General features: G+C 34.7%; 1 protein-coding gene across 1 annotated transcript in view; it reads right to left on the bottom strand.

The window, feature by feature from the left end:
* LOC108970261 (neural cell adhesion molecule 1-B) overlaps positions 1-16,454 on the bottom strand; it is a 125,964-nt gene that overhangs the window by 15,701 nt on the left and 93,809 nt on the right. Inside the window, exons 11-14 of the mRNA XM_018935545.1 lie at positions 12,986-13,088; positions 10,804-10,915; positions 9,215-9,296; positions 7,669-7,810 (exon numbers count right to left, since the gene is read on the bottom strand). Coding sequence (XP_018791090.1) covers positions 7,669-7,810; positions 9,215-9,296; positions 10,804-10,915; positions 12,986-13,088 — 439 coding nt within the window. The remainder of the gene's footprint in view (positions 1-7,668; positions 7,811-9,214; positions 9,297-10,803; positions 10,916-12,985; positions 13,089-16,454) is intronic.

Raw genomic sequence — 16,454 nt, 5'->3', positions numbered from 1 at the left:
AAGCTCAACAATTGGTCGCAAAGCCAGGATTGATGCCTCGAAAGGTTATGCTGAGTGTTTGGTGGGATTTCAAAGGAATCAACTACTATGAGCTGCTCCAGCCTGGTTGAACGATTGATTCTACATTTTACTGTCAACAAACGACCGGAACTCATCAACAGAAGAATATTCGGCTTCTACCAGGCCAACGATAGACCACACACACATTTTGAAGACTTTGAGAACTTTGCTATTTTGATGCATCCACCATATAGCCTTGACCTTTCACCATCGGACTTCTATTTGCTTTGTTTAATGCAGAACTCCCTTAAATTTTGCTTCAGGAGAAATTTGTGAAAATTATTAAATAACGGAAAAATGGCAAAAAAAAATTTTGACCATAATGGAACATGTTTGGTTCATTAAAGTTCATTATGAATATGAAAAAATAATAATTCGAAGTTTGATAAGAAATACAAAGAGACTTTTTACAAAATATGTCCATATTTTTCAAGATTTTCTTCAAATGCCTTTGGTCAACTGTTGTGGATTAGAATTTAGCTTTATTATAAAGATAAGGGTTGGYCATTACGTCTTGAAAATTATTTATCTTGTAAGGCGCCAATCTTTTTTGGCTATTCTGTGGGAGCAAGCGACTCCCAAACCGAAGTTCAGCGGAGTCAGATGATGTACCAACAAAAGTTTCCCTCAAAAAATTGATTGTGTCGTAGGCTGTATGGCATGTACCAAAATTGGTTGGAACCAAAGGTACTTCACATCAAAATYAAATCATGCAATTCAGATACGAAAAGAGCCGCAGCAATAAGTCACTAGTCATGACTCTATAGTGTTCTGCATTGACTCTTTTATTACAGACGACTTCATTTCTGAACAGATGTGGACCAGTGATTCCCACTGCCTYTAGAGCATTTTAGCAATGACATTTTGAGAATGTAACGACGTCTCAAGGAACCTTGTGGATCTCCATTACTCCACAGGTGTGAATTTTTTTTTACTAATGTAACATTCAACCAAAGGTAAGATTTATCAATGAACAAAATTTTCCATCGAATATTGGACGCAGCGCGATGCGTCATGTGAACCGAACTATGATTTTAGTAATAAATTTGCACAATTTGCAAACGATGTTCTGGAGTACCAGTAAGTCTATTCGTTATGAAATAAGCACWCTAAACTGGGTATACATCAAGTAACATCTGATGAGAGAACCTACTCAGAAAAGAGATTGTCTTATTGATAGCCACGCGTCAAGAAAAGCTCCCTTTGCAACAACTTAACTTTTTCTAGAGAATTTGCAGATATCTTAGAGAATGTAGTTCAGAATGGAGATTTTCTTTTGCAATACATAAGTTGATAAACGTATGAAGAAAGTCTTAATCGAAGAAAAAGTGTCTTTTATAACAAAAAGTTTAAACAACTATTACTAAAGCTAGTATTTTTGCATCATCGTATAAACGAGGCCACTGAAATCGTTCTGCTGAAACTCGGAAACCCATATTAGATATTCTCTATCCATTTGAGTAGAAACGTACAATGCCCAAACCCATAAAAGCAACCAACTCACACATACGTGCGAAAAAGGACTCTTAATTCCCGATTACACACACGCATATGCGCAAGGGCAGTATACCTTGATATTTGCATTGAATGTYCATAACCGCCAGGACCCATACAATCAGCCGGAAAGCGAGCAAGGCAACCAGCAGCTGAAGTGAACAACCAATCAAACAAATGGTGCGTTAGCCAATCGACCATACGGCAAAGCAACCAGTCAACCCATCTTCCCTTAATGTCTTTTCAATCATGACCTCAATTTGAATTTGATTATTGTATTTGGCGTCGTACAACCAAGACACCCACACACAAGCACCTGCAATGCCACCATCAAAGCAGTTGGAAAASCCAACAGGCGTTCAATGCAGAACTGCGCTAAAACCGAATCAACGGTAATTCTAACGTAGCCCAACCGTATCGACTTGACTAGGCTTGAATATAGGATGCGCACACACACACGTGCACGCACTGGCTGCCAACAAGGAAAATTGTACCTCAAGCCAAATTGGAAAAAGAATCTGCACACATACCATTCATCTGCGCATTCATGCAAAAGAGCACATCAATTTCTCTGTATTACTCGCCAAGCGTCAGTGTTTTTCCTAGGATATTGGGAGCGAGCGAATTGAAAAAGCAACTGGTGCGTTTTTCATTCGCTTTCACTTTTTTCAGCTCTTCAAATACATTTGTGTTCTTGGATACAAAAACTTATGTCTCAGAAAATATCTATATATGTACATATGTACATTGCAACTAAGGTTATCCTATGTACATCATACTATACAGTTTTGTGAATAATTATTCAGTTTAACAACTATATCTTACTAAAGTCCTCGAAAATTTTGGTAAGTACTTATGTACATATAAATAAAATAACAATGTTTAGTTGTTTTATGGTAAATGGAGGAAACAGAAGCTTGAAGAKATAAGCAAAAAATTACAAAATGGAGGTTAGCCTGTTCTAGAGAAACATAGGATCCACTGTGGAGACTTTTCTGAATTTTTCAGCGACAAGTATTTGGAATGTAGACGAAACGGGATTGTCAGTGGCGCAGTCTCGACAACCAAAAGTAGTCGCACAAAAAGGAAAAAGGCAAATAGGCGTTATGACTTCCGCAGAGCGCGGATCCCTCATTACTGTTATRACRTGCATGAGCGCTGGTGGATCCTTCGTGTCGCCATATTTTATTTTCCCAAGGAAAAACAATCATCCACTACTTATGAAGGACGCACCACCTGGAGCAAAATCGTCGTGTCATCTTTCTGGATGGGTGCAAATACCAATTTTTACAGAATGGTTTAAACATTTTTTAAAGTTCACAAAGCCAAGCAAACATCAACCCATTTTACTTATTTTAGATTGGCATTATAATCACATGAGAAATATTGAATTATTGGACTTAGCCCGTAAAAATAGAGTTGTTATTCTCTCCTTGCCTCCACACTCTACACACAAATTGCAGCCATTGGACAAAACTTTCATGGGTCCACTTAAGGTATACTATAGTAAGGCGTTTTACAGGCGTTTTACACGCGATCAAGGACGGAAGGTAACTCTATTAGGCTGTTCATGGTAAGGTGGTTATCCGGTTATGTGGTTTTTAGATTAAAAATAATCTGTATGATCCGTGAACATCCCGTATTGATGGTTATATGCTTATTTTTACACAAACAGCTATTCATTGTTTACATTTTAAGTTCAATGAAATTTCTACTTATAAAATGCCTAAACAAAGTTTAAAAAGCATCAATATTGTAGAATGTAAATTGAATTTAAAATAAGTTCTGCTATTCAGAAAATGGACCTTATTAAATAATCCTAATTTTAAGAGTTCAAAAGATTCTTTGTGTAAAATTTGAAGACATCTGAACTGTGTCACAATGCAATTATAAACAAAAACCAGCTGTTAATAGCAGAATTTCCAATTAGAAAATATGAATGGAAATGCCATTCGCTTAGTTTTTTTGTGCTGCCATTTAGTAAAACTCCAACGACTTTCTAACACTGGAAATAAGCAAACAACCACATARTCTGYAARCAAGGGTCTGGGTTGGTCAAAGTTGGTTATTTTGTCATACYRCATTTTGTTGTTGTTTACTTAATCACATAACCACATAACCCGATAACCACCTTATCGTGAACAGCCTATATATAATTGGTTGGACTGTTCACAAAAGCTTATTTGCGCMTTCAAACTGGCCAAATAGCTATCAGTGGATTCAGAAGTACTGGAGTTTTTCCGTTGGACAAACAGATTTTTTCTGAAGGTGATTTCATAGCAGGCCAGTACAAGCACTGGATTATCACCACGTATCTTTCCACCATCAGGTTCTGCCAATGTTGCAAATGCTGGTGACAGTTTTATATCTATATTTTTTTCTATGAGCATTCATTCAGCATTTCATTTTTCCACAGGTGATGTTGCTTTGAATTCAGCTAAAAAACATATAAAACTTTGGGAGATTTCTCCTCCGCCAAAAATACGAGGAACCGTAAGCAATAGAGGTAGGAAATCTAAGCCGACAGTTTTGACCACATCTCCGAATAAAACAGAGCTACAACTGCTTGAGCTTGATTAAAATAGACAAACGTAAGTCTAAGACATTGAAGCCAGTCGAAAAGAAGAAAACATGTGAAATAATCTAGCCTCACGATAACTGCATTCCGAAAAGAAGTGCCATATTTCTTTGCCACTCTTGCATCTAAGCTAAGAAATGCTTTTTCGCTCATTAACAAGTGTAATTTAACACAAAATTGTTTATACATTTTTTTAGAATGAATTTGGTTTTTCGTTAGCCTAAAAGGCTTTTTTGACAAAAATTCGGTGCCAAGGAGGCTATATTGTTAATTTTATTTAAATTTTTTAAAAAAAATTCACTATAACTAATCATTTGTTTTACTAGATAACTATCTTTTTGGTTTATATATAGCCGTAATATTGATAGGGTAATATGGTATAGTATACCATATTAAACGAACCATATATGCCAAATTACCCGCACGTTTTTCGAAGTGCCAATTTTTGACTTTTTTATATTTTTGCTAATAAATAATTTTTTTTTTTTATTGTAACCCAATTCTTGTTCCATATTCTTGTAGTCAATACTTCACTTATAATATGCACAAACCGACATTAAAGACATTAAATGTGAATCGCTACGCACATTGAAGGCTATTCCRAGAATTGGCTTCAGCAACTGTTTCAAGGATTGGAAAAAACGTCGGTACAAGTGTATTGGAGTCAAGGCAGATTACTTTGAAGGGGACGACATATATAGATTTTGAAGAATAAATTAAGAACTTTCAAGTTATGAATAAAGTCTTACTATTTTTTTGTTTTTTTTTTTCATAGTAGTATTTTAGGAGTATATACTATTAAATCATCTTTAGTGATTTTGTCAAGCAAAGACCAACCAGGAATAGATGAATATAATTGATCTGTTTAGTTTCATACNTTAGGAGTATATACTATTAAATCATCTTTAGTGATTTTGTCAAGCAAAGACCAACCAGGAATAGATGAATATAATTGATCTGTTTAGTTTCATACGGCACCGCATCCTATGAGGRACATATTGTATATACCGAATAATCAAAATAATCAAATTTTAGCTGGCCAAGACGCTTGCAAACCAAATGGACAAATAATTTTTAATTTGATTGGTTCAACTTTTCTTTTTTTTTAATTTTGTTTGAAGTTAGCAATGATAGCATCGAAAAATTTAAAGAAACAGTGCTTGAAAATCGTCATTTTGGGAGCAATGGGATCAAAATGGCAAATCTCTTAAGCAGGAGGTGACATAATATCCTCTTAAGAAAATTAATACTTCTTGTGTAAAAAAGCGGTGCAAATATAATATAAAAATATGTGTAATATATCTTCAYTCCAAGAATGAACAAAGCTTAAATATTCCTCATGATGTCTTCAGTTTTCATCAAAACTGGACGCTTACTATCCATTGCTGTTTTATAGTGTATTTGAAATATCAAAAAAAATTAAGAATGGTAGTAAATTAAGTAAAAGTTAAAGTCTCAAGTTGACTAAATAAATTTGACTCTCTCGCCTCGCATAAAATAATAAAATCATATTAAGTTTGGCTGAAGACTAGAGCGGTTTGTTGAAGTCCAAAATGATAATGGAAATCTCGATTGACGATTGAAATGCGAATATGATAGAATAGGCATAATTTTCTCACTAAAGGCAATGAAAAAGTCTCAGAACATAAGATCATCTGTGTGTAAATAATTATTCGATAATAATTATTAAAGGAACTAATCTTCCTTACATAWAGGCAAATGCAAAGTAATGACCCAAAGACCCAAATCATTTCACACTACGCAATTCTCCCGATTCTGTCTTGTTGTATGATTCGAAGTTCRAAGCTTTCTTCAGTWATATAGAGTAGTCAAAAAARTCGTTTCGTATTTCTAATCAAACTTCAACTTATTTTTATTTTTTTATTTTATTTTTATACTCATAAATAAATAAACAAATATGACCCTATTTGGTCGACCACTTTTTGCCATTTTTCCGAGACGTTATTACATCAACGTAAATCGAAATTTCGTAATTTCGAAACTTCTCGAACGAAACTAACCATTGTTGTGCTTCACGAACTGATACCGCATCGTCTCCGTAAATTTCACAAATTTCATTGGTGGAATTCTTCCATTTTACACAAATATTTCAAAACATAGCGAATTTCTTCACCTTTGAGCAGCTGTAACTTTTTTCGTTTTTTCAACTTCGCCGAATTTTATTTAATTTTTGTTAGGCTTAAAATCTCACGTTTCCTCGCCTATGTAATATGRCAAAATGTGATTGGTAGCACTAGAGATATACGACTGCAACGACAATGCTCAACATTGTAAARAAGTATAAAATGAGTACGCAGCAAAGCTGGAAAGTGTCGCATGTGGGCTTCTAACTTGTGTAGCCTGTTATAAATTCGTTCATGCATACACACCAGTATGTTCATATCAMAACTGTTTTATGCCGCAGCTTTTAAAATTTTCAAAATAACATACATAAAATTGTTTATGCAAACACAGTAGGCTCAAAAAATCTACATACACTGCCATATACATATACACATACACAGAAATATTCACATATTTATTCACAAAACATGTTCGCTAGACGCACACGCGGGTATAACTTCACCCTTTACCCACACCAAGTTCATATTTCTAGTATTGAGATCTGTCTCAACAATGTTTTCATTTATGCATAAGTATTCACATGGGTCTATACACATACACATGTGATTGTATGTGCACGCGTATGTAAACAAGAACATATAAAAGTCGTAAATTTTTGTAGCATTATTTTCTTCATTTCCACAGGGTTTTCGGCATTTTTATGACTATATGAAAATAATCTGCTGATAAGGTGATTGTTGGAAAATCCAGAGTTTAAAGAAATCAAAATTTCAAATATTTTAGATTTTTCTGAATCCTTTAGGATTAAGTTAATAATTACACATGTTTATTTTTTTATAAAAATGTATACTTATGTAATATTTTGGTTCAAAGTAATAACGTTTACTTTAATTTTATTTTTATATATAATAGGGGCAATGGTGATAAATGTCAAAAATACTCCAATAATAACTCTGAAATTCTGGAAAAAACTATAATGACAAATATATTCTAATTTTCGCTTAGCTACTTTAGGTAAGGCTGAAAGCAATGAACCGCTGAATGGCAWTTACTTTTAACTGCGTTATTTACTTATTTAATGGCCTGTCATATCTTAAGTATTTGACAGTTTTTTAATTGAGTTGAACTTTTCGAGAAACAAGTTTCGCAAATATTAGGTAAAAAMCCATATATTATTATGGTAAAATGCTGACAAACTGGCTATTAAGGGCAGACAAATTAAAATTTAAAAGCAAATGCTAGYATTCTTTGCCGTCTATCTAATAGAAGTATAATATGTTACAATAGTCACATATTGCATTAGTTACGATAATATTTATACTATAACATGACAAAAATAGTTTGACAGCTGCTTCAATCTATTTATAGTATAAATGATGCAATTAGTTTCTGTACTTAGAAATATTTTTAACGTTTGTCAGAACGTAATTTATACAGCCACTATCATTTACCTTGTTAGTCCTGTGCGGGCTGAGAACATCTCGAGCACGAAAATTTGTGGCAATCCACCATCATAGCCGGGAATGCATTGAATGTCKACACTGACATCCGTACGATTAACGATGGAGCAATTTGAAACGCCATTGGGCAGAGCTGAAAGAATGAATAAAATATATAATGATATATAGGTTATTCTAGTCGGCCTTCACGCCATAAATAGATCTACTGGTCGTTAGTAATGATATAAATATATAATAACTTTAAAACAAAGATATATTATATATTTGAGAATCTATATTTAATAGTATAAGTACAAGCCGTTTAAAGATGAATTATTTTAGTTACAATAAATATTTCTCTCATACTACAAATTTATCGCGAAGGTAAAAAATATATACAAATTTATCAACATCTTATCATATGTGTATGTTATCCTCAAATATACAAAAGAATTATGACTATGAATCGAGAATAGTACGTTACAAGATTTTAATACATAATCGGTAAAGAAACGACCCAGCAGGCCAYTTAACATTTAAGTCACCAGTTAGTTACCCAATAGCGCTACCAGAGATATTTTATAAATTCTCTGTGAGTTTATATGAGACCTATTTGACATTTMTAAATGAAATCCCTGTGCACGTGTGAGCGATATACCCCTTCTTTCCAAAGGCCTTAAGAATTGTACGCTGTGTAGATATTAGTTTTCACGCTAATTACTTCAATAAATTATAGTTTCGGTAGTCGTGACTTGATGGGTCTGTCAAACTTTCCTAGTAGTTATAAATGCTGCTCTTCTTCACTCATGACATCACGAAAATGTCATGTTCGAATGTTCGCTTCTGTTAAGCGMACTCCCAAAAATTACCGCTTAGAAACTGTCGTAACATCTGTATCTATTTCTATTTCTATCATTCGTGCTTTCTTTAGACAGAAGCTCACATTTGAATGGTTCTAAAAGCTATATGATGGCTACTTTATTGTCTAATATATGTGTCTTTTTGGATTAAACAAAATCATTACAATTTAAAAGAAAATAATTGACAAGAGAAAATGTTGTAATGCTTTGGTCTGTTAATATAACCAGCCTCGAAAATTCTTAAACATTCTGGATTTCTTTTGGCTCYCAAAATATTAATAGCGTTGGCTACACTAACATCATCTTCGTCTGTCCAACTAAAACTTTTAAATTTCTCACAGCATTGCCAGACTCCAAATCACATATTGTATTTCCAGCTTATACAGTTGTCATGTCCCTGGAACTATTTCTAAGTAAAAGCTCATTCCAAAAATATTAGTTGGATGTTAAAAAAGCACGAATTAAAGTTAATTTACAAACAATATAATAGATTGCGTTGAAAGTACATAAACGTATACAAATATTCATTGTTTCTGTTTCTAAAACATTAAACTTGTTTTAAATGTGTTAAATGTGGCGAAAAAAAGTTTTGTTGAGGAGGGAAATTTGACTTTTGATTTTATGACAGATCCAAAACTAATTCGCGCTACTTTCTGGATTTCTTTGATAATGTTTCTACAACGGAATTTTTTACTTACCAGCTAGCACTACTTGGAACAGACACGGCTGATTTTGTGTACCAACTTCATTGGAAGCCCAACAGGACAGAGTGCCGTAATCCTAAAAAAAAGAGATGCGAATTTTATAAATGTAGAAAATTGATTATATAAATAAAATATTGATGCATAAGCAATTTATAAGAACTAAGTTTTTAGCTATTTCTAAATGAAAAGTGTTCAAAATCAATTCGGACATTTAATTTGCTTTCTCTTCAATTGCCTTGGACGCCTGACWAAACAAATTTCTTCAAACTTGAAGTTACAATGAGCGCCTAGAGGCATATTTAGGTACTATCTAACTGACTTGTACACTCATAAATTCTGCCTAAAGACCATAATTTCTGAAATTTCCCTCTTTCATTTCAAACTTTCTGTACCTTAATATTTATCAAGAAGTACGGTATATCCTACAGAAGCYATTCCATTTTTAAACAAATTCTATTTATTTTGATGCTTTTAGACAACAAACATTTTTTTTGTCTAAGATCCCACTATAGGGACAAAAAACCCTTACATATTCGATGGAATCGTACGCTAAAATAAACCCCTTTCTCATCTATTGTAGTATTGAAACCAGTGATCGGTTAGATTCAGCCGTAAAACTTTAAAACAGATTTCGAAACTTGATATTTTGAATCGGCTTCTCAGTAACATTATATAGCAAAATGTGAACGATGCTCTGTTTTTCCTTGACAAATAATACTCTTACGCTAAGTTATACATTTTCTTAAACATATGTATAACAGTTGCATGATTGGTAACAAGCAACAGTTATCAAATAACTATTATTATGTAATAGAAAAAAATTTAAATATAATGATTATTTTATGAAGAAAAAATAAAAACCAAATTTAAGAGTTTTTGACATGATCCCCAGTCATTTATAATGTTTCTATAAAAAATGTWATGTATTTAAAATTTTCCGTCAAAAATATAATAATTTTAAWAATTTGCCATTTATTGAAAAATTATTATTTTTATTAGCAGGCCATGTGTTGGATATGATATTGTTTTTTATATTCTTACAAATAATCCGAGCTCCTCGAATCTCAGCCGTCCATCGAGAACTTTTTAAGCAATTTGAGTCCGAAGTGCTGGACCAGTAGCCACCACTTTGTATCAAAATATCAAGCATTTTTTTATATGTWAATAAAGCTTGAAATAAATAAATTCGATTCCATTTTTCTTACTTTCAATAAAAAATTTTCAAAGATGAGTCTTTTAAGAGCCTTGGACTAGTTTAACCCCTTGAAGGKTGGAGCGCTTACGAAACGTCAACTAATTCTTCAAAATACCTTATGCTCTTAAACCATAATTCCAATCAAACACAAACAAAGAGGATTAGATCTTTGGTGTTGTGTGGATTTCAATAAAATTTTGATACGGGCTTCGAATATTCTTCAAAGAGTTATACAAGCTAAAACCTAAGTTCTCATTATCACTAATTATAATGCCATCTCTTCATGAAAAAATACTTTATGAATAGGCCGTCAYATTATAAAAATTATTCGCTTCTACAAAAAAAGGTAAAATTTAAATAAATTTATTACCAACCACCCTTTACTCACCTGATCAGATATCGGTGTGTACTTGAGCACACTTCTGCTGTCATTTACGCTAAAGCGTTCACTGCCAACATCCAATGTTTCACCCGAATTATTGAACTTCCARCGAAAAGTTCTGCAAGAAATGCGTAAGTATTTAATAATTTATGAAAAAAGTTAACACAAATTCCCACACGAATCGCCTTGTGCGATAAAATCGTGTTAAATAACTGAAATTAATTGCCGAAATTTGTACAGCAATATCTCAAAAATATTTTATGGTCCGTGTTTAATGTCAAAGTAACACTTCAGCTAATTAATTTATGACATTAGCTAATTATAACAAACTTTAATTTATAAATCACCTAAAGGCAACGGATTGTGCGCCATTAATTATGACAGTCTCTATGACTATAAATGTTTACATTATATGTTAGGACGAGGTCGGTGCGACAAGTAATTGATGATGATTGTTTTACGCTTCTGAAGTACCTAACACACACATTAACCCACTTTTCTGAAGGTCTGCAAAGTCGGCTTCCGATAATTTCTTSATTCGACTCAAATGGTTGGCCAACSAGTGACTTTTTCAAGTCTGTAAAAAAACGAAGTCACAGCGAGCTCAGTCTGGAAGTWACTGTGTTTGGATCAGCAATCTCTAGCCTCATGCGACCAAATTTTTTATTGCGCTGGCGGTGACTTGTGAAAAAATAGTCCATTAATAGTAAATACTGCTTTAGTTAGTTGATTTGAATCACAACCTTTAAATTCCCAAAAACGGAAGTAATCCCCTTTCCCGCTGAAGGGACAATGTGTTGTCCTCTTACGTACACAACTCTATCAATATTTCATCTACTCTGAAGAAACTAACTGCAAGYCCCTTTAGATTTCGTTAAACATAATCGGCTTCAGGCTTGAGCCGCGTAAGCAAAGCCGATTACTGGTGCTGACTTCTAAATCCAAAGAATTCCCAATTCATTAGCATCGAACTACCGACGATGTCTAAGGTCACCATGGGCACCCTCACTTTCACAAGCTGTCAAAACCAAACTACTACAATCATTCGTCGGAAAATTTGTCATTAAACGGCGAGAAAGTACTATTAATTATTTCTTGCTTCCTTCATCATCTGCCGCTGAGRCTAAGGACTTGTCGGACAGCCCCCGTTTGCAGGTAGAACAAAACTCTCATATTTAAGAATATATGTATGTGTTATAATGCCCTGCAGTGGTAGTTGCCACAATAACTGGAATAGGGTTAGCATTTGCCGTCGCCAACTATATAATTTCCCTGGTTCACTACACTCCCCAATTGTACGCAGTGAGTATTTTGACGAATTGCTTAGTTAGGTGTCGCACGGTCCATAAATACTTACACACATAGGTGAACACATTCATTTTGACACTGGGCCCAAAATGTCTACACCCAATTACAAATGATGAATGAGCTCTAGAACTGCCTTATTCAAGCACACTCCGCTTCCTTATACAGATCTTAAATAACAATCGAACTTAGTGAAATGGTAAGGAGATATACGTCCTTATACATAGTGTGATTGTATTTGGTTGACGCGTTCCTACATCCATTCATTCATTCATTCATTCAATTAGAGCWCATAGGTATTTGTGTGCGGCAAAGCAATTGGACAGCGAAAATTAATTACTATTTGTTTCCGGCTATAGCTCTTCGTAGGCGCACTGTACGACAACCCCACTAAACGCCGACAARCTCAGGCACACATAAATACACTCACATACCAAATCGTACAAGTGTTTGTGTGTGTGTATGTGGCAATATGTACACGTGTAAGCTTTAATGAGACAAAGTTTAGTTGGCAACGCGACGAGCAGGAAGTAAAAGTTTCACACTCAACACCCGCACATAGGTGCGATTGTCGCTTCAACAACCGTTTCTGCCGCCCTCCCCGGCACACAAAACAATTCCTCTACTCCACGCTGTGTGCGACTCCACAATGATGGATTCAAAGCACCAGCATGGGTAAACACAAACAATTTTTGCTAATTTATATGATTGTTGTGCCTACATGTMTGCCTCTTTGGCTTGGCAACTCCCTCAACTCTCAATGCTGAACCCGGTTCAGAAATTCTCCGTAACTCGTTCTACTTGTTTTACTCAAAAAGCTGACATTGATGAACGGGTTACACTATGCTTGATTATAGGCATAGTCGATGTGACGTACACTTACCTGGGGGGCGGATCCGCTTGTATTTCACACGTGACTTCGACAGTTTCATCCTTTGAGGCGCCAATTAGTATGACACGATCCAAATGCTTGCAAACAGGTGTGTCTATAGGAATAAGGAAATTAGAAAGGAAACAAGAAAAAGTTTAACTCAATTAATGAAAGAGCGTGTGTGTCTTATTGCTTAAGATTCAAAGCATGTTTGTTGACGTAATGGCAAGATGTGAGATTTCCAGCTACAATTGCCTGTTAGATAACGGAGTTGTAATTTGGCAAGTTTTGTATGAGTTGCGGAAAGTGCTTTAAGAAGCAAAGCGCTTATTTGATTAAGTTTTCTTTGACGAAAGCTTAAATGATGCTCGTCTTGAGTCAACTGCAAAATTGAAAGGGGGAAGTCATACTTGCGTTGATTCGAMTGTAACACTAAATCTTTGCTAAGATCGCCTACTAAAAAAAAAAAGAAAAAAATGAATTTACTCTAGTATTCAGTGCAACAATAACACAACATTTGCTTCCTCCAAATAYTTATCCATTATCGTACACTTCGTTTGTCATCTTTTCCTCTGCAGCGCAAACATTTAAAATACTTCGAAAGAAACTGAACAGACTTTTATATTTGAGACATTCTTATTTCATTTGATGCTCTGCAATTTTTTAAATATTTTGCGAATAGTTATCACTTTTATAGATCACAAAAAAATCCCCTTTTTCGATCTACTTGAGCGCTATTGCAATGATTCCGTCGCCCACATCTGATTTGATCGTCAATGGTCCAAGAATTACTGGTGTATACTTTCATTTTTTAATTGCAATTTCAAAAAGTAGTCAGTTGAAATATGGGTCTAGAGAATCTCTCCTCTTTTGAAACTAAATGTCTAATATTTGTATTCTAATATAAAAGATTGCGGTCTCTTTACAGATATTTATATCTGTCATAGTTTATTCGGCCCATTTTGTACTCGGAATTTTTTTATTTTGGTAACTTTATACACAAAAGCAGCATTAAAGCTGTCCTTATGAATTTGAAATTGTTAATATCTTTCAACTATTGTTGTCCTGGATATCCGGCCAATGCATACTCGTACACAAGAAAAGTAGGAGGCAATGMTTGCGGCTAGCCAGCTCATGTTTTAGTGAACTGGAGCCAGAYTCAGCRTCACTACGGACATGGYATCATACACAACCWTGTTGATGAMCGTGGGCTAAATTGGTGATGGGACCGAGAAAATGAGATCCAGAAGGAATTAAATATAACGTTTTCATATTCAGGTAGAGAAAAATTGACCAATAGTTCTGTGATCAATATTTCAGTTAAATCTACATATTCACCATTGAATCAAAAGGTTTCTTCTGCAAAAGTCCATACACAGAAGGTAGATTTAAACTAAATTACTATAATTCAGTCTCTCAAGCGGAAATTGTGGGCATWACAGWAGGTGTCACATGTTCTTCTGCTCTAACCAGCAAGYCCATMAATCTTCTTGTGGATTGCCAAGAACCAATAAAGACTACCCGTAGCGACAATACTAGGTCTAACTATGTTATATTATGCAAGCAGGCAATAACTACTTAAATTCCTAGTAGGTGACTCAGATAATATGATCTAGATACCGAATTATATTGGATTACAAGGARATAAAAAATCTAATGATCGTGGGTAGTTGGAAACACAATTCTTGTGAGCATCTTGGAGCTGCTTCTGCTTAACTTACAGGTACTAATATTGTAGGGGTCATCACGGTGCACTTACCCTTAAGATCCCACCCTGAGGAAATTGGAAAAAAGGATTCACCTTAAAGCAGAACATGAGCGGAAGATGATGGGAAAGCCCAGCATTTACCCGGATGAGACGGAATATATTCCATAGCCGATTTGAAAGATATTAGACAGCTCAAGTGAATAATCCAATGTTTTATCAAAGCCACAGAGCTGTTGGATATGGCKTAGTTTTGTCACAACCGCAGCGGCTTGTCGTCTGGCGCTTATGCGCATCGCTTTTCTTCCAACCAACCAAGTTTAGTTTCGATTCGACCTATGGTTTACGATATACTAACTCAGATCTTTGCTGCTCGCGAGGTGGTTAAAGAACTTAAAAGACTTATGGGCTTCACTTTGATATCTTGTGTTTTCTGGAAAGTTAGTATTGATTGTGCTATGTTTAAAAAATTTTAAGAAGAAACTCTGGTGTTGCGTTAATTTTTTTTTTTTGTTTTTTTTTTTTGGTTCTGAGTTCTAACAGCTAAGAACCGTTTCACACTTTAAAAATATTCATAGACAGAGCAAACCATATTCCAACTGATACTTTTCCAGTTCTTTATCAGTTTAATCAGCATTTCCTAAGCTCGATTAACAGCCTTTAGAGTTGAGAAATAAATTAATGTGTAAAGTTCAGGTAATTTCTTGCTTAAAATCTGGGTTCTATGGGCTTGCATTTCGGAATTATCGGATTTGATTATGGACAGTCCGCAGTGAAAAACTTTTACACAACATAGGACTGTACGTTGCTGTGATTACCATAGACCAAGATTGTGACTGGTTTTGGTTTACGATTCTCCACAAGTTTTCAAGTATTTAACTCAAGCCTTCAAGCAGAATCAATAGAAAGAAGTTTTAACGGTCTGGAGTGATGCAGAATTGGCTGACAATATTTATCAAATCCTGCGTGTTTTATTGTTAATCTTTMTATAATTCCTTTAATATTCACGCATTATATACTTGTATAATTTTTTTAGAGCTTCTAAAGACTACATCACCAAAATTAACMAACTACTTTAGGACGAGCTCTAGCACGATAGGAAATGAAGCAACTTCAATTYAACCTTCCACCGCAAACTTCCGCTTTAAATGTACAGGAGGCCTACCTAAACTTCTAAACTATGTAGAACATTCCAAAACTACGCAGTTCATTATATTTAACCGCATTGTCATGCAACACATGTATTTACTGAATTATTAACGTAAACTAGCGGTAGAGTGGGATCTTTTGAAACTCAATGTAAGGAAGAGTTTGGGCCTTTCAAGCTTTTACAACATGTTCAATGCGAGCATGCGACCACATATTAATTCCCGTGTGTGTATTCTTACACTTTAGTATCTCAAGCCAATATGTAAATAATTGATTTTGAACTTGAAGCAAGCGTGGCGGAGCTGAAAGTACTTTGAAAGTGACGGCTGATGTGGCTGGTGTTAAGAGTTCTGACTGACGCTGTTTACGATGTCTTCAATCTAGGTAGCAAAGTTTCGGACAGAACCTGATTAAGAATACCTGCTGCACAGCAGGCGGCCAACAGCTAACATTAATAGAATTTCCCAGTATAATGAGGCGGGAGTGGAGAAGAAATACGAATTTCGAGCTTACAAAAGTTACAACGCAGTGGGATGTTTGCAAAGCTGTCTTATTTGATGGTCTTTCTTGGGTGAGGTATGAAGAAGTTGAATATTTGGAAACACTTTTGTTATTTGGTTTTTTGTT

This window comes from Bactrocera latifrons, unplaced genomic scaffold, assembly GCF_001853355.1.
Source record: "Bactrocera latifrons isolate USDA-ARS-PBARC rearing strain unplaced genomic scaffold, ASM185335v1 scaffold_294, whole genome shotgun sequence".
NCBI lineage: Eukaryota > Metazoa > Arthropoda > Insecta > Diptera > Tephritidae > Bactrocera > Bactrocera latifrons.
The sequence above is the reverse complement of the archived record's forward strand: the minus strand, read 5'-3'. Positions and strand labels throughout refer to the sequence as shown.